The sequence below is a fragment of the Ceratotherium simum genome, chromosome 16, assembly GCF_057802395.1.
Source record: "Ceratotherium simum simum isolate JZ-2026a chromosome 16, ASM5780239v1, whole genome shotgun sequence".
NCBI classification, from domain to species: domain Eukaryota; kingdom Metazoa; phylum Chordata; class Mammalia; order Perissodactyla; family Rhinocerotidae; genus Ceratotherium; species Ceratotherium simum.
In genome coordinates this window covers 1,716,015-1,732,931 of record NC_141915.1, presented here as the reverse complement: position 1 = coordinate 1,732,931, position 16,917 = coordinate 1,716,015, and the positions used below count along the sequence as shown (strand labels likewise).

At 51.9% G+C, this 16,917-nt stretch overlaps 2 protein-coding genes across 5 annotated transcripts in view; one reads left to right on the top strand and one right to left on the bottom strand.

The window, feature by feature from the left end:
• SHMT1 (serine hydroxymethyltransferase 1) overlaps window positions 1-2,725 on the top strand; it is a 27,372-nt gene extending 24,647 nt beyond the window's left edge. For all 4 annotated transcript variants that reach the window (XM_087440312.1, XM_087440311.1, XM_014789458.2 and 1 more), the window contains 3 exons: window positions 489-605; window positions 1,192-1,302; window positions 1,633-2,725. In XM_087440312.1, the coding sequence (XP_087296438.1) occupies window positions 489-605; window positions 1,192-1,302; window positions 1,633-1,805 (401 nt within the window). In that variant the 3' untranslated portion in view covers window positions 1,806-2,725. The remainder of the gene's footprint in view (window positions 1-488; window positions 606-1,191; window positions 1,303-1,632) is intronic.
• On the bottom strand, window positions 2,542-16,917 carry SMCR8 (SMCR8-C9orf72 complex subunit). The gene is made up of 2 exons (XM_004433000.3): window positions 13,824-16,917; window positions 2,542-7,616 (listed from the first exon to the last, which is right to left on the bottom strand). The coding sequence occupies exons 1-2, from the start codon at window positions 16,181-16,183 to the stop codon at window positions 7,163-7,165; spliced, it is 2,814 nt and encodes a 937-aa protein (XP_004433057.1). The 5' UTR covers window positions 16,184-16,917; the 3' UTR covers window positions 2,542-7,162.

Here is a 16,917-nt window from a genome sequence, read left to right as displayed (position 1 = left end):
AAATTGAACCACTACCTGCTACTCTGATGCCAGTTAGAGGGAGCCTTGAAGATGGATTTCAGAGACACGTGAGAAATTCCCAAGTGATCTGTCAGAGAAAACAGAAGCCACGAATGGCACTGAACACGCTGTCACTCCCCAGACAAGCTTCCAGGCCTTTCCCCGGCACCTGGTGCTTTGGGTCATGGCAGTGGTAGTCTAGGCTGTGGAAGCCGCTGGCCATTTTCCCCTCAGCCTCACAGCCCCTCTCTGCATCATCAGGTACCCTTCTTAAACTACTCTGTCCTCTGTTTCAAACTCTTAGGCCCCAGGCATCTTTTCTTTGGCAGGTGACTAAAGCCTTCAGGACACGTGGTAGGGTGTGCACCTCCTGACCTCGTCTGCGTTAGCCCCCGCAGCTTCCATCTTCATTTCTTAGGAGAGAGAGGTTCCTTCACTTGGCATGGAATCAGCCTTCTGCATTCCTCCATGTCTAACTTGGTTTCCAGGTGGTTCTGACAACCATTTGATCCTCGTGGATCTCCGTTCCAAAGGCACGGATGGAGGCAGGGCTGAGAAGGTGCTAGAAGCCTGTTCTATTGCCTGCAACAAGAACACCTGCCCAGGTGAGAATCCTCCTTGGTCTTCTCTTCTATATCTCTCCTGTCTCCATTTCTTATAGCCAGAGTTATAGGTGATGATAATTTGGCTCTGGGGACAGACATCAAATGATCTGGGGGGATAGATGCCCCACGCTAGATGGGAGCTAAGTTGTGGCTCTCCTGCCCACTCTTTCTGACGCGGCTCTAACCCTGCCAGGGACAGAGAAGGGAGACTGGGGTGGAGTGCTCAGAGGTGGGAAGGCATTTCGATGAGGGAGGCAGGGGCCTCGAAAACAGGCTGGATTTCTCAGTGGGTTATTAGTAAGATGTGGGTGATGCATCCCAAACCCAGACAGACGCTGGCCTCACCTTCAGGAGCAGGGCCACGTCACAGGAGGTGACTTTCTTACTACTTAAAACAGCGCGGCCAAAATGTGCCCCTGCAGCCTGTGCCTTCGCTTCTACCTCTAGTGTTGGAACCAGCTGTGCCCTTCTCTCGGGATCGAGCCAGCATCCGCAGGCCTATTCTTTTTGCTCCAGTGTCCTTTGTAATGCAAGTGGTCTGTGGTGAGTTGGGTGGGCCCAGGGACAGAGCCTGTTTATCTTGAAGGTGACAAAAGCGCACTGCGGCCCAGCGGACTGCGACTGGGGACCCCAGCACTGACGTCCCGAGGGCTTTTGGAAAAAGAGTTCCAAATAGTAGCCCAGTTTATTCACAGAGGTAAGGATAAAGGTTTGGAGGTCTGCCACGTTGTGTTGTGTGTGTGTGGAGTCTCTGTGACTGAGCAGTTGAGACCCAGCCGCTGAACAACATTTCTGTGTCGAGGCTGAGTGCTGGGGACAGGAGACAGCAAAAGTCACTTACTAAACCATCTGGTCTGAGAGGTTTGCACACTTGTCCTGCCCAGGGAAGGGTGCATACCAGAATCATTTCTGGGGTGAATATTGACACCCACAGCTGTCGCAGCCCCAGCTGCTGAGGGCATTTGGGCAGCTGGGCCTCGGGTGTCTCACGGCCCCGAGAGGACTCATTTGTCTTTTGCCGGCACAGGGATAGAACTGACTCTGCAGATTCAGAACGATGTCGGTGTCAAGGCCACCCTGAAGGAATTCAAGGAGAAACTAGCAGGGGATGAGAAGCACCAAGGGGCTGTCAGGGCTCTGAGGGAGGAGGTAGAGAGCTTCGCGTCTCTCTTCCCCTTGCCTGGCCTGCCTGACTTCTAGAGGAGCTGGTGGCCACACCTGCCCAGCACGGGAGCATGGGGACTGCCCAGGAGCCACCTGCTCAAAGACCCAGTGCCCTTCTGAAGAGAGACAGAAAAGCTGCCCCACACAGGACCTGATCAACTTCTTTGTCCCCTCTGAGGAAATTTCTTTTTGGACTTTTCTCACATTATCTTCTTCACAAATCAAAATTTGTTTAAGGCTCATTGTTAGTAATTCTGGGACAAGTTATTAAGGAATTTAAATTTGAACCTCACTTTCTCACAGCTATAAAGAGAATTATTCTAGAAAGATGAAATACTATGTAGCTATTTAGCCTTAATTCATTTAGACAATTGAGTAGGACAGAGCTATTGGAAAGATTCCAGTAATTTTACTCACCCTTCTCTTAGTTACTGGGCTTCCTCCTGACTTGCTGCAACAAATAAGAAATACGCAAGTTCATGGCTCGTAAAAGCTGCCCATTCATAATATGCCAAATGAGAACTGAATTACGACGGTTACAATTGAAGAAGGAAGTTCTCCTGAAGCTTCTGCTGTGTCCTTTCAGTCAGAATTTTAAATCAGTCCTAAGTCCACACCAGGGGCCACTCAGCATGGTGGGAGTTTCCCTGTCAGCAGCTCAATACGTGATGGTAATGGTCTCTTCACCTCCCGCCCTGGGCAGCTAGGGGAGCCTGGGGCACCTCGTCTGCCCGAGATAACCAGCTCCCTCCTGTGATCAGGAAACCAAATGTCACCTTCCAGAGAAACTTTATTTTTCACAAAGCTGAAGTGCAAAACATAGATGACCATTTTTAATAAGCACAATCAAGTTTTTAACCACAGAATGTCTACAAGAATTATAGCTTTAAAAAATACAACCAGTTTTTATATTTCAAAAATATCTCAACTCAAATAAATTAATTTCTTAAAAAGTACACTTCTCATATTGTTTGTTTGGCATTTACTCTGGTTAAACTCTGGTGCAGCCTTACTTAGGAGCTGCCTGGCTCACAAGTGTCTGTCACACTTTTGTCCTTAGCCACCATGACGACGACAGCGGCTCACGAGTGGCTGAACTCACATTCACACGCACGGACAGAGGAACATGCAGTAATAAAATAGCTTTCCAAAAAATAACAAATACAACTTCCTCACAGACTATGCTTTCCACTATAACCGTAAAGGCGGCATTTATCTCAACCCAACCTGTGTAGCCAGCCAGCTGATGTTGGGCAGTCGGTGGGTGAGGCACCCTGTGGTCCTGCCTGGCAGGCGCCCCTGTGGCATTTACTCCAGCACAGGTGGGACCGTTGCTGCAGTCTCCATGGGACGTGGGGGACACACCAGTCCCACATCTCTGTGTTCAATTTGGGAGCCGTTATGCTGCCAAAACAGTCTTATATTCAGGGCTTGACTCTTCTCCAACTGAAGACAAAGAGACATCTCCAAGAGCCCGGTAGCCTCCACTTTGAAGCTCAGGAGTCACTCCCAGGAAGCCAGGGTCCCATACCAGCAGCTTAATTCACTGGAAAGTGCTTGTTGCATCCCCTCTCCACTCCTGCTTCCTCCCTCCCATGGCCCAAACCAAACCTTGACAGCTAAGGCCAGATTAGGTCAGTGCTCAAGGGAGAAAAGGCTCAGGAGAACTTGGTGTGCTCAAACCTTATCAGCTGAGATTGGTTTTGCTTCCAGCCAGAAGTAGAAATTTGATGCTTTTTCCTTTTTGCAATCTAATACCCTATCTCTTTCTTAGATTCCAGTTTTATCACTTTCTATCACAGTACTGGGGAAAAGCCAGAAAGCTGGCTGGTTTGCTTGGAAGCACGAACCAAGGCACTTCCTTCTGACTGAGGAGATGGGAGGTAAAATCGGATTGCTGGTTTGGGGGATCAGTGCCTCTGAAGGCTGTTCACCTACCAGTGGACCCCCACCAGCTGAGGAGTGCTACTACCCACGCAGAGATGACATGGCAGCAGCACAAGAAGCTGGCCTGCCATGCAACACCTGGGGAGGCAGAGTGTGCGTCCAGCACTGGCAGAAGTGGTGGTGTGTGTGCATGTGCGATTTTCAAGACTGCTCTGGGCCTCCAGAAACATGTCACTTAATTGCAGCAGCCCTGGCACTTGGGGTAGAATCTATTGGCCTTCCTAGGATTTTGAAATGGGATTTGTTATTCATTTGCGGTTGAAGTCTACTATACTTTGAATATAGTACCTGATCTGAAAGAAGTTAAAAGCTAGGTGGGAAATGACAGGTGAGCCATCATGGCCCATTTCCAAATTCTGGTGCAATGTGTATAATTTAGCCATTGCAGTAAATTATGGAAAATTCCGTCACAGCTTCTAAAATCCAAAGATTCCACTAATGGAGCAAGGTCCCTAGGGAAACAGGGAGGTGTGAGTAGCTCAGGCTGGAGTGTCCCCAGTGCCACAGGTGCTATAAAAGGCTCCAGCTGAAAAAGGCTTCTCTAAAATGGAGCTTCTGGAAACCACTACTGCATAACTGCTAGCCTGATCAGGTTTTTCTTAACCTGGACTGCTTTCAAAAAAGGGAGGGGGCAGGTAATGGATTGGAAGTAAGATTGACATGCACCTCAAAGTTTCGGTGCCTGGGCCTTCAAAGTGACGGGACTGAAGAAGTGCAAAGGGGCAGTGATGTCCTCTGTTTTCTGGGAAGTGTTTTTAAATGTTTTATTAACACTTACTGACCTATTACTAGAGGAAAGCCTCAAATGAGAATTCTTGAAGAGATTAGTCTCACCATTAAGGTTTATAGATGCATCTAAGGCTTCTAGTAGGTTCCAGTTCTCCCAAGTGGAGGGCACTGGAGGGGCAGCTGCATGGTCTCACCTGTCTCTGCCCAGACTGGCTCAGTCCCAGTTCCACTTCAAGATCCCTTTGAGAAGAAACATACTTGGCATCAAGCAGTCCTTTGAAACTGCCACATCGAAAAGTTAGATTTCAAACGAAATTTAAATCCTGCAGTTTAACCACTAGTCGGTCCGCGAAGCCAACTTTGTTTCTTAATGAAGAAACAACTCAGTGAGGCGCTCCCCGTTTGCTCTCTCTGTGGCTGGCCCCACAGGACAGTGTCTTCTGTTCACACCCAACTGGTCTCGCCTTGCAGTCCTCAGGGCCTTCCTTGAGGCGGAGCTTCCAAGCAAACACTCTCCAAAGGGGCCTTCTACTTCAGCCATAGTAGTGCGTGGCTTTTGCTTCTGGAAGGCCAAGTAAGACTGACCTTCTGCCTTTATCAGTTTCCCAGCTGAGAACAGTGTTAACTGTAGAGTCCATGTTGGGGTGAAACATAGGAAAGAAATAGCAATGGTGGTGCCAATGATCACTTTCCATTTTGTCATGTGGACCCCACAGACCTTGCTTCTCTTGGAGATAAAATGTCACAAGATCATGTCCCTGGAGCCCTAACTAGACAGCAATTAGCCAACCAGTTAGAAGACAAAGCAGCATCTAGAACATGAGGGAGAGGAGGTGGTAACAGAGGAGCCCATGAAGAGAAACAGCTTTCCTATGCAGCCTTCCCCACGTGCAAACACACACTTCACATTTTAAAGCTGCCAAGACAGTCCTGGCGACTCCTGTGAACATATGCAATGGGAACAGGTATAAAGAAAACCAATGAGATGTACGCAGCACCATCTGCCACAAGGTTCTCGGGCACAGCCTCAGAAGCAAAATCACACACAACCTCTGACAGGAATAGGGACCGAGCAGAGCTGATGGCCAAGAGCCAACAACCGTATCCTTGTGCAGAAGACCTGGGCAAGGAAGGGACTGCTGGAGTCGTGACACAACCCTCCTTGGTCACCAGGGGTTTCTGCCTCCCCTCTGACCTCAGTGGTGTGCCACAAAGCTGATGGTGCCACGTCTCAACAGCAGGACCCCAACTACACGGAACATGGCCCACTAGATGTGCACATGCGTGCCCAGGAGCAACCACTTGTGGCTGGTAGGTCTATTTTATCACAATTTTCTGGGAACAAATTAAAAAGCAGTAACACCAAGAGTTCTCCCTTATTAGGGAAAAACACAGCTTAAAATAAAAGGTACAAAATTTTCAAGGTTGCCAGAAACCATCTATATACCAGTGGCAACTGTGCAAGAAGCCTCAGGGAGGTCGAGGTGGGTGAACCAGGGAGTGGCTCCTTCCACAAATGGGGAGACTCACGTGAGAGTGGGGGTGAGCTGCGGTGAGGTGTGTGTACTTGGGGGGCACGTGGGGGTGGGAGTGAGCTGCTGTGAGGTGCGCATACTCCAGGCCTGTGTGGCCTCCCAGAAGCAGATCCACAAAGAACCACACAAGGAGGCTTTCCTCCTTCCTGGAGGAAATCCCTGCCATGAGTTATCTACCATGAGCTGGGCTACCCACCCAGACCAGCCCGCTGAACAGAACTCTGCTGTCACCGTGCCCACGAGAGCCTGTGAGAGGTAGTGAAGTGGTTGCAAAGGTCTGCTATGGGTGAGAGGACTGGGATGTGATCTCTGCGGAGTTCCAACATGTCTGCAGACCTTCCCCAAGAGGACAGTACTGACGCACTCTGGCCAGAAAAGCTGGTGGGCCCCAGAGCTGCTGGCTCCTCATCGCTTGCACAGTGGTGACGGCCTCATGACACCTTGGCCCTGCCTCTCTCCTGGGCTCTCCTCCTCACAACTGGGGACTAGTGACCGCTCTGGTCACTCCTGCTGACCAGGGGAGTGATTTCCAAGGCCCACCTACAGGCAGAAGTGAGGATGGGAACAGGTGTGTCTTGGGGCCCAAAAGGTTATGCATTTTCCACGAGCCAGCTGGGGCCAAGCTTTCTCCTCTCCACGTCACTCGCTCCAGGGCCTCTCCTGAGATGATGGGCTCTAGGAGGCCAAGTAAAGGGTCCCAGCTGGGGTCTGAATGAGGCAATGGATGGTCCGCCGTCCTGTTTTTCCACCAATCATTCCAGTTAGCGGGCTGCTTCCCTCGATTTTGCTGCTCGAGTGTTCAGCGGAGCTGAGTGAGGCCATGGTGCTCCTTCCATCAGGCTTTGCCTTCCTGCCCCTCATCCCACCCTATCTGTGGCTGTCTCCTGCTCTGGCTACCAGTCCTCTGGAAGCCAAGAGCCCCCTCCCCACCCCAGGGCCACTCCTCACCAGGGAGCCGAGAGAGCTGTTACTGTCCTTCCAGAAGCCTTCAGAGAGAGCCAGGCTCCCTCCTCTGCCCAAGTCCAACTCACAAGCTGCCTGGAACCAAGGCTGCCACCTTGGTATCCTTCCCACTGATGACACCAGAAGTCTCAACAGCTCAGAGGACTGCTTGGTCATGCCAATCCCTCCCCTCCCCAAACCCTGAGTCACAGGTCTTGGTCACAGTGGCTGGGACTGACCTCAGATTTTGTACAAAAAGCTGGGGACATAGTCAAACCTGAGCGTGGGGTGGCTGGTCCCAGGAGACTCCTGCATATAGTGCAGCTTCAACAGCTCAGCCAGGTACTGGACCACCTTGACGTCTTCATTCACCAGACCCAGGGTCAGCTTCAAGAAGCTTGCCTGGCGGCTGGCAACCATTTCCTCTGTCTCCTTGTCATGGGCAGGCAGATGGAGGTGGTGGCAGAAGGTGTAGAGGAAGGCCTTGGAGCAGAGCTGGGTGAGCATGCTCTGGACATGCAGGTAGTAGGTGCTGCCCCGCTTGATCTGAGTGCGGTGGTCGGCCAGCCGGGGCACAAGGGCACCTCTGTAGAGGGGGCAGCGCAGGGTTTTGTTGTCTAGGTCCAGGATGCTTGTGTAGCGGCTGTAGCGGCTCAGGGCGTGGAGGGTGCCAGCATTAGCAGGGGATGCCACTCTGAAACACACAGGCCAAGGTCAGGAGGAAGGGCAAGGACCAGGAAGATGGAGGCAGAATCTTGGGAGTGGGGCTTCCTGTCTCTAGGCCTGCTCCCACCCGGCCAACACTCACTAGCTCTTTTCTGAAGACAAATCTTTCTTTTTGTGTGTGTGTGAGGAAGATCAGCCCTGAGCTAACATCCGTGCTAATCCTCCTCTTTTTGCTGAGGAAGATCAGCTCTGAGCTAACATCTATTGCCAATCCTCCTTTTTTTTTTGCCCCAAAGCCCCAGCAGATAGTTGTACGTCATAGTTGCACATCCTTCTAGTTGCTGTATGTGGGACGCAGCCTCAGCAAGGCTGGAGAAGCGGTGCGTCCGTGCGTGCCCGGGATCTGAACCCGGGCCGCCGGTATCGCAGTGCGCACACTTAACCGCTAAGCCACGGGGCCGGCCCTGAAGACAAATCTTGATCATGATGATCTTTGAAGCTCCTCACCACCCTCATGACTAAGTCAAGTGCCTTGGCATGGCCCAAAAGGCCCTGCACGACCTGCTTCCTGCTGGCCTCTGATGCCTCTTCTATTACTTCCCCAATGACTCCCTTTTGGCCATGCCAAGGTTTTTTGTTTTTTTTTTGGTGAGGAAGATTGTCCTTGAGCTAACATCTGTTGCCAATCTCCCTCTTTTTGCTTGAGGAAGATTGTCCCTGAGCTAACATCTGTGCCAGTCTTCCTCTATTTTGTATAGGGGACACCGCCACAGCATGGCTTGACAAGTGGCGTGTAGGTCTGTGCCCAGGATCTGAACCCGTGAACCCCAGGCTGCTGAAGTAGAGTGTGTGAACTTAATCACTATGCCACCAGGCCACCCCCATGCCAAGCTTTTGGTGGACCCTCAAAATCACAGGCCTATTTGCTCTGCCTCAAATAACCTTCCCTACCTTTTGTGCCTGGCTTATGCCAATTTAAACCTTATCCAGCCTTCCTTGATCCCCTCCTCTGCTTTCTTGCTATGTGACCTTGGTCAAGTTCCTTCACCTCTCTGAAGCTCATTTGTAAGTCAGAGACAATAGTTCCTACCTCATGGGGTTATTGCAGAGACAAGATAAGTTGTGCTTAGGATAGCACCTGGCCCTCAGTATCATCAGCCTGGTACTGACCAGTGTGGTGACTGCTGTTTGTTTTCTCATCTTGCCCACTGGACAACAGCTTCTGCAGATCCAGGATTGGACCTGACTTGGCCTCCTGCTCCCACTGCCTGGTACTGTGCCCAGCACATCAGAGGCAGGTGGGCAGGGTCTGTTTAGTGAGGGAAGGAGGTCGGAGTGGTCAGCCTTAGTAAGCAGCTCCTTAAAACCCTCCTCTAGATCAGTTTTCCCAGAGGAGCTGGGATTACCTGCAGAATCTGGCAAATGGCTGGCTGACCAGAGATTTCAGACTGACATACCTCTAGAATTTAGGGCTTGTGTAAGATCTAAGGTAATACGTAAAAAGGACTCACAGTCACTTGGGACCAAGATCTCATCTTTTTCCTTCCTGGGTGTTATCTTGTAGAGTTAACAGTCATTTACTGAGCATCAACTATATTCCAGTTAGTGACCTGGGGGCTGAGCAGGCAGTGAAGAACGATCCTGGTTTGATTGGGAAGAAAAGACACGCACACAAATACACAAGTGAAGGAGACGTGGTCTCAGTCTCCACGCAAGAGGCCTAGGGCCAGGAAGATCCTGGAGGAGTGGCCCTGGAGCTGGGCCTTGAAAGAAAGGTGGGCTCTGGGAACTGCGGAAAGCATTCTAGACCATGGCAAGAGCAAGGTCACAGAGATGGGAAAGCAAAGAGCCACTTGTTCTGAGAACTGGAAGGAGAGCAGTGGGCTGTGGCCCGTATCCCACAGGCGATGAGGAATGGAGCTTGCAGGCAGCACACTGGCTTCTCGGGGAGGAGGGCCTTTTCCTGCACGCTCCTAGTGTGCTCAGTCCACTCCTGAGGCACCCTTACCTCCCCTAAGGGGGCTGGGCCACGAGCCAAATGCCTCCTGGAGCCTGGCATGCCCAGCCCACCAAGGCTCTGCCACAGCAGCATAGCCAGGCCTTACCTCATCTTCCTGCCCCTCCATCTCAGCCACCCATCCGCCTGGCCTCAGGCCTAGCTTCTCCCAGGGCAGCTCTGACACCGCCCTCACTTACTCCTTTTAGAAGATGCTGCTCCTTCTAACTCTTACTCCATTTCTGTTTCTCTCAAAGCTCCTCATCAGGAGGCCAGATGACATGGGACCCTTCCCTGCACAGCACGGGCGCCTGAGAGCCTCCCACGTCACCTCCCACACCTGTCTTAAATTCATTACGGCTCATCCCAAAGCCAGGAAGGCAACCTCTGTACAGGAGGCCCAGAGAGGGACTGTGGCTTGTCCAAGATCACCCAGCTAGGAAGTGGCTGAGCCAGGACTCAACCCAGGGCCTCTGACCCACACTAGCACTGTTTCCCACCAGAACTGAGCCATTTTTCAAACAGTCCAGGGCTTATTACTGCTGTTTAGTAAGCAATACAATTACCTCTGGGTTTTTGTTTTTTTTTAAAGAGAATTCTCAGTTTATAAAGATTTTATTTGTTTATTTTTTCCCCGCAAAGCCCCAGTAGATAGTTGTATGTCATAGCTGCACGTCCTTCTAGTTGCTGTATGTGGGACGCAGCCTCAGCATGCCCAGAGAAGCGGTGCGCGCCCGGGATCCGAACCCAGGCCGCCAGCAGCAGAGCGCGCGCACCCAACCGCCAAGCCACAGGGCCGGCCCCAATTACCTCTGGTTTTGATTTAAAATAATAGAAGACGAAGTTGATTTCATACCCACAAGTGGCTTATTTGATTGACAAGCATTTCCAGGCAGAGGACCTACTTTAGTGGAAAAAAAAAAACAAGGGCCAATGACACTGGTGGTTCTAGGGTGAGTCCTTAAAAACAGTTCATCATCAGAACTGGTTTTAGCTGGAGTCAAAGCACCTGAGGGGACAGAGACTGTCGTGGGTCATAGCACTGATTCCAGATTAACCCAGCACACGGGACCAACCCCTCTACAGCTGAGCACCCCATGGACAGGACGTTCACAACCACACAAAGGCACCCCTCCTACACGTACTCTTGAACGCTAGTCCTCACAGGGGCCCCAATCTGCCTCCCTGTTTCAGTACTGGTTCTGCCCACTGGGGTGACCCCCATCTGTCCACAGCTCTGAGCACCTCTGAGGGCCAGGCACTGCACTCGGGCTTCATATACATCCCAGGGGTCGACCCTCCCGACAGCTCCGCACAGGGGCGACTATAAGCCCCAATCACAGATGTGTTCGACAAGCTTTGTTGAATGAGCGAATGACAGGAGATGACTGGTCCAAATCCACATAGCGAGTAGTGGCAGCACCAGGACCTGAACTCAAGACGCCCCCCACTTCTCTCTTTAACAGCCACGGACCACGACTCCACAGATTTTCATCTCATAATACTTTCCTATCGTGTCTACTGCTCACCTCCCAGGATTTCTTTGGGTGAGCTGTAGCAAATCCAGTCCCCACTTCACTTCTGGCCCCTCAGCTGACACCCCAGTGACACGTCCCCTAGGGAACAAGGCCTCCAACCCCTGCCTGAGCAGGACCCTCTGGAGGCAGATGCTCCCAATTCCCAACATTTGTGCATGCTCAGGAGGTCTGAGAAGGAAAGCTTAATGGGAGAGGTAATCACTTTCCCATTTGGGAGTTTTTGGAAAGATCTCAACTGTCACTTCTGACAGGCCTCTCGCATTCCCGGAGAGATGCTTCAAGGCTCTGCAGTCTGGCGGTGAGGCCACACTCAGCTCCTGCTGCCCCGCCTTGCCTGCAGTCTGTCTGCACCCCAGCTAGGACATGAGAGGAGCGCACACGCTGATCAGGCACAGATCAGATGCGACGGGCCCTCCGACAGCCGCTATCACAAGGTAGGTCTTGTCAGCTCCATCTGCAGACGGCAGCAGCCTCAGAGAGGTTAAGCTGACAGAATGGTGACAGAGCTGGGGCTAGAGTGAGGGCTGATCACGAAGGCCACGCTTGCCTTGCCCTGGGTCGCACCCCAACTGACTCACTTTATAATTCTGGCACCGGGCACAGTGGCTGGCACTTAAAAGCCCTCCATAAATATTTGGCAAATGATCATTCAGTGATCAAACCCACTTATTTTCTCAGTAGGGAACAAAGCCTCGAGTGGAGGAGGGACTTGCCCCGGTGCCCAGTGTGGATGAACAGTGGTAGGGCCAGCCCGGGACTCAGACCACCTCACACCTCCTCTTCCACTCCAGGATGCCAAATACACTGCCCAACTGCCAGCTACCCTCTCCTTTACCCACCGAGACACTGTTAATTGATCACAGCAGGCTTTCCAATGCACCCCAACCTAGGCCTCAGAATCCTCCTCAACACATCACTCCAGTCAGCTACCCAGTAGAATGGAGCTGGCATAAGAGATGAACCTCTTTGCCATTCTGGCACATTCCAAGGAGGGAAGTGCAGGAAAAGCCTCTGGAAAGGGCAAGACTGTCCAGAGCTTGGTCCCATATAAGCCAGCTGATGTCAATAGACTGATGTATGTTTTAGATTCTCCACTTTTTGAGGCAAAAAAGTCAAAGATCAGCACTGGGGTGAAGGGAGTGAGCTGGAGAACAGAAGATGTGTGTTTGTAAGGAATACCAACTTATCATTCCAGCAAGAACGGTAGCAAATCATAATCCCTGAAAAGCCCTCCCCTTCCTGGGACAGCCTGGTTAAACCACAGAGCACAGAGATGGCACCAGCAGAGGGCCGGGACCCTGGGAGGAAGGATAGAGCCTGCGAAGGCCCTTGGCGTAGTCATCTAACCCACTGAGCCTCAGAGCCTGCATCTGTAAGCAAGGACTCGATGGCTTCCTATGATGCCCAAGGAACGCACTTGTCCAGGTGTCTCAGGCATGTCACCCAAGTCCCCACGTCATCACTCTTCCCCCACAATGGCAACCCCACCCTCCCCATCACTCAAGCCAAAAACTCCAGACCTTCTCCAGACACCATCTGCCTCACTCCTCACAGGTCACTAAATTGCTCCTTTCGTTTTCTTAGAACACAAGCAGCACTCACTGTTAGAACTCTCATCTCCCTGTATGGCAAGGCTCTAGTCACTTGCCTGTCCCCTCTCCTGGACTACGAATTCTTCCAGAGGAGTGGCCTTGCTCCAGGTACCCCAGCCCCCGCAAGCATGGCCTGGCGTAGATTCTTAACAAGTGAGACTCGGGATGGTGGCCTCAATGACGTCAGTGACCCATGTAAAGGGAAAGTCGGAAAATTAGAACAAATGGCTGACTACAGTGTGGAAGAAATTCTTTTTGCCCTTTCTTTGCAGCATGGGAAGCAGAGAGTGTCAGCAGGGACTCCAATGATCACCTAGCTCAACACCTGTATTTCACAGGTGAGCAATGTGGGGTGCAGAGAAGGGAATGAGGAAACAGAACACAGTGCATATGCTGAGAGAGAGTCCTCAGAGCCAGACAACTTGTCAAGGAGTATTTGGAAAAACAAAGAATCTACTAAAACATAAGTTGAGTAGCATAGGGAAATGAAATAGAAAGCATTCAAAGAGAGAGAAGGAATTGGCTCTTGCATTTCCTTATTAGGACAGTCTTCCAGGGCAAACAGGACAGTGGAGAGAAAGCCACTGGAGCCCTCTGATGTCCTCTCACCAGTGATGGCTGCCCTCTCCTATTACTACGAAAGCTATTTTTCATATCTCTCCTCAATCATTTATACCTTAGCATGAATTTGAGAATCAGCAAGGACCTGAGATCTATAAGTTCAGTCGTTCTCAAACTTTGCTGTACACCAGATAAATTCCATATCTTACCCCAGACCAACTGAATCAGAATATCTAGGGGTAGGGCCCAGGAACTCACGACTTTAAAAATTCTCCCAAATAACTGTGACACAGCAGGTGCAGACCAGGGTTGGCAACCACTTAAGAACTGCAACCCCCTCATGTGACAGACGGGGAAACAGAAGGCCAGGGAAGGGGAATGATTTGCCAAAAGTAACACAGTGAGTTGGTGTTGGCCCCAGTCTGGAAGCCAGGGCTCCTGATCTGAGGTCCACCACACCAACTTGTTAACCTCACCCAGAAGGATATGCATTTGAACGCTCACCTGTAATTGGACAGGGCCCTTCCCCACCACCTGTAACCAATTACCTCTGCAGGCCAATAAGCTTCCACTTCTGAAAATCCATAATGTGCAAAGGAGAGGAGACCCAATGCCTCACGGGTTTCACAGAGCCACTGTAGTTGGGGACAAAGATGGACAATGCTGTCACAAGCTTCCTGACTTTGGCCTCGTCCTCCCCGAGGACCACGAGCGTCCTCCCACTAAGCAGGGAGTAGATGGCTGGGTGGGCAAAGGGGTACTGACGGATGAATTTTAAGGCGTTCTGGCCAGCTCTCTTTTTATGCCTCTCAGAAGAGGGACTGGCAGGATGAGCAGAGGAGGGAGTCCTGTCCAAGCTGGTAGAGGCTACACTGCTCACGTAGCTGGTAGTGTCTGAGTAGTTGTCTAGGCTGGTCTTACTAACATCCCGGCTAGCCAGCAGGCAGCTTGGGTCGAGCTCATAAGCAGGGAAGCCTTCGGAACTGATGTCTCGGGAAGAAGGGCTGGCGTTTTCTGCTGCAAAGTCCACATGGAACCCCTGGTCCTTCTGCCTGTAGCGCTGCGGGGGGCTGCTCACTACTCCGTCCTCGTCAGAGTGTGTGTGGATTGGAGTGGAGAGCTGCCCTCGCAGACTGTCACTCTCCTTCCCAATGCAGCAGGAGTCTGTCTGTGACGGGGTGTTTTCCAAGCTGCCCTCCTCTGCCTCACCCGGCTCTGGCGGGCTGAGGCTTGCCTGGAAGCGGATGGCTCCCTCACCTTCACCTGCATATGATTCTTCTTCATTAATGGCACTTGGGTAACTGGCCTTAAAGTCATCAGGGATGAGGGCCTCAGAGGGGCAGGTGCTGAGGACTTCAATACTGTCCTCACTGATGGTCCTGTGGCTGACGGCTTTGCTCCGGACCACCTGCGGGCTTAATGGCACCGTGAGGCTGGCCTGGCTGTCAGACTTAGACAGCACAGAGGTGGACTTCTCTGTGCCTAAAACCTCAATGCTTTCACCACTGCTGATACTCCCTTTCATATCCATATCCAGGTAGTCCAAGCTTTCCTGGGGGTCAAAACTGCTCGGTTCTGTCACCTCCACTTCCTTGTACTCCTCATCTCCAACTTCCTGCTCCATCTTGATCAGCACAGACTCCACACTGGACTTGTAAGAGCCAATGCTGATTAACACTTGAGGAATCGGACATTCTTCTAGAGACCTGGAAGGTGGCCTGTCTTGACTGGCCTTAGAGGGTGCGCTCTCTTGTTTCTCTACCACCCTGTCATTGAGCTCCACAAAATCTTCAAAGAGGAAGTTTGCTATATGCTGTTGCTTTAGTAGTGCTCTGTCAATCTGGCTGGTCAGGAGGTAGCACAGGTCTCCTCTGAACATGTGCTCAATGTGGCTGAGTTGAGCCAGGGTCTGGGTGAAATACTCAGTGTCACAGAGCTCTTCCAAGGTCTTCAACTTCTTGTCGAAACATTTGGTGGACTTTGCTTTGATGAGTTTTGGGGTGTAGGCAGGTCTGCAGGTGTAAAGGTCTGTGTCAGCAGACTCATCAGGGTTAGAGGTAGTGGCTGCCTGGTCCCGCTGATCCTGAATATGCTCCATCTCCCCAGAACACAAGTTAGACCCCTTCAACTTCCGATGAGGGTATGAGCGGATCTGCTTCAGCAGGTCTTGATGTTCAATGATGGACTTCTCTACACTGGCCAGTTCATTGGCTTTCTCAATTGCCTGAGATGAGTAAAAGCCTTTGTCATTGGCTTTCTTCTGGATCTCTGTTTCGGTGTGCAGCACTGTCCTGGTGTAATCCAAGTCTTTCAGTTTTTTTTCAAGTTCCCCAGCAAATGCCTTCCTGTTGCCTGTCTTCAAGCACTCAGAAGCTTTAGAAAATTCAGCTGAAAGCTCCTGGAACTGCTGCATGATTTTGTGCTGATCTGCCGAGATATAAGCCATGCAAAATGGCCTCACGAAGCCACGGGCCTCCAGGTCATACAGGGTAAGGTGGTGCACATATGCAAAGGCTCCTTCCTTGGAGTCTCCCAGCACCACCTTGGAGTCCTCCACGAAGTTCAGTTTGGGGTAGGCAGACCCAGGGGGATGGCCCACAAAGGAGGCCTGGTAATCCACAGACATGATCCGCAAGGAGAAGTAATTGAGATCAAAAGTACCGAAAACTTTGGTGTCATTGGGGATGGTCAGCAAGGGTTGGGGTCCCACCTGCTCGGAGAACTCGGAAATAAGGATGAAATCTCGAGAGAACTTGGCCCCAGACAGTTTGGACCATGGGTTAGCTCCTTGGCTGGCAAAGGGGAAGAGAGGCACCGAGTACTCCTCGGGCAGGGCCGGCTCATTGTAAGGCTCCTCCTCGTACTCGTCTTCTTTGGTGAAGGCGACCACGTCAGGGGCGCTGATCATATTTCCAAATATATGGAGAGAACATTGAGAGGAAGTGGGAAAGAATATGGGGGTAATCCACGCGGGGAAGCCAGGCCTCTGGAGGAGGAAGCAAAGTCGTTGCGGTATTCTTTGCGCCCCCGGGGGTACTAGGCTGCCTCTCACACACCCAGGACTCGAACTCCCTCAGCCCCCTCAGAAGTGTAGCTCCTCCAGGGCCCTCGGAGGCCTCATGAACTCCGCAGGTCTGGAAGACCGGGAAGCCAGTTGTCTTCCTCCTCCTCCGCGGAACGCGGGCAGCGCAGGGCACCTGCAGCGAGGTCACCAGCACTCCCTCGAACCCACCGCGACAGAAACAGCCCCAGCCCTGAACGAGTGCCTAACGAGGGGCTACGGGCAGCCGCAGGGACCAGCCACGCGTTGCCGTCCCCACGGCCCGACCGCAGAAACCGTCGCGACTCCTTGGACGCCACAACCCAAAGCCAGCTACCGCGGCGCCGCCATCTTCGTATCACATGACTCGGAACATCGGCGTCGCGTGACCCGGAAGCGTCCGCGTAGAGTTCCGAGTAGGAGAGGAAAACATCCTGAGTAAGAGAGGCTTGGGCGGGACCGTCGAGCGGCCTCTCCCAAGGACGAAGCGATTAGCCAACCCCTGTCTGAAAGGAAAGGAAGTGAGACGGAGGAGCGGAAACGTGCAGGGGCGAGGGTTACCGGAGCGCGGAGCAGTCTGGGAGTTGTAGTTCGCAGTCCTG

Excerpts from the sequence above, each read along its gene's own strand:
- SMCR8 (XM_004433000.3), bottom strand. The coding sequence starts at position 16,183 with ATGATCAGCGCCCCTGACGTGGTCGCCTTCACCAAAGAAGACGAGTAC. Across the intron at positions 7,617-13,823 it reads AAGCTTATTGGCCTGCAGAG|AGTGGCATCCCCTGCTAATG; the intron begins GTAATTGGTTAC and ends TGTGTGTTTCAG.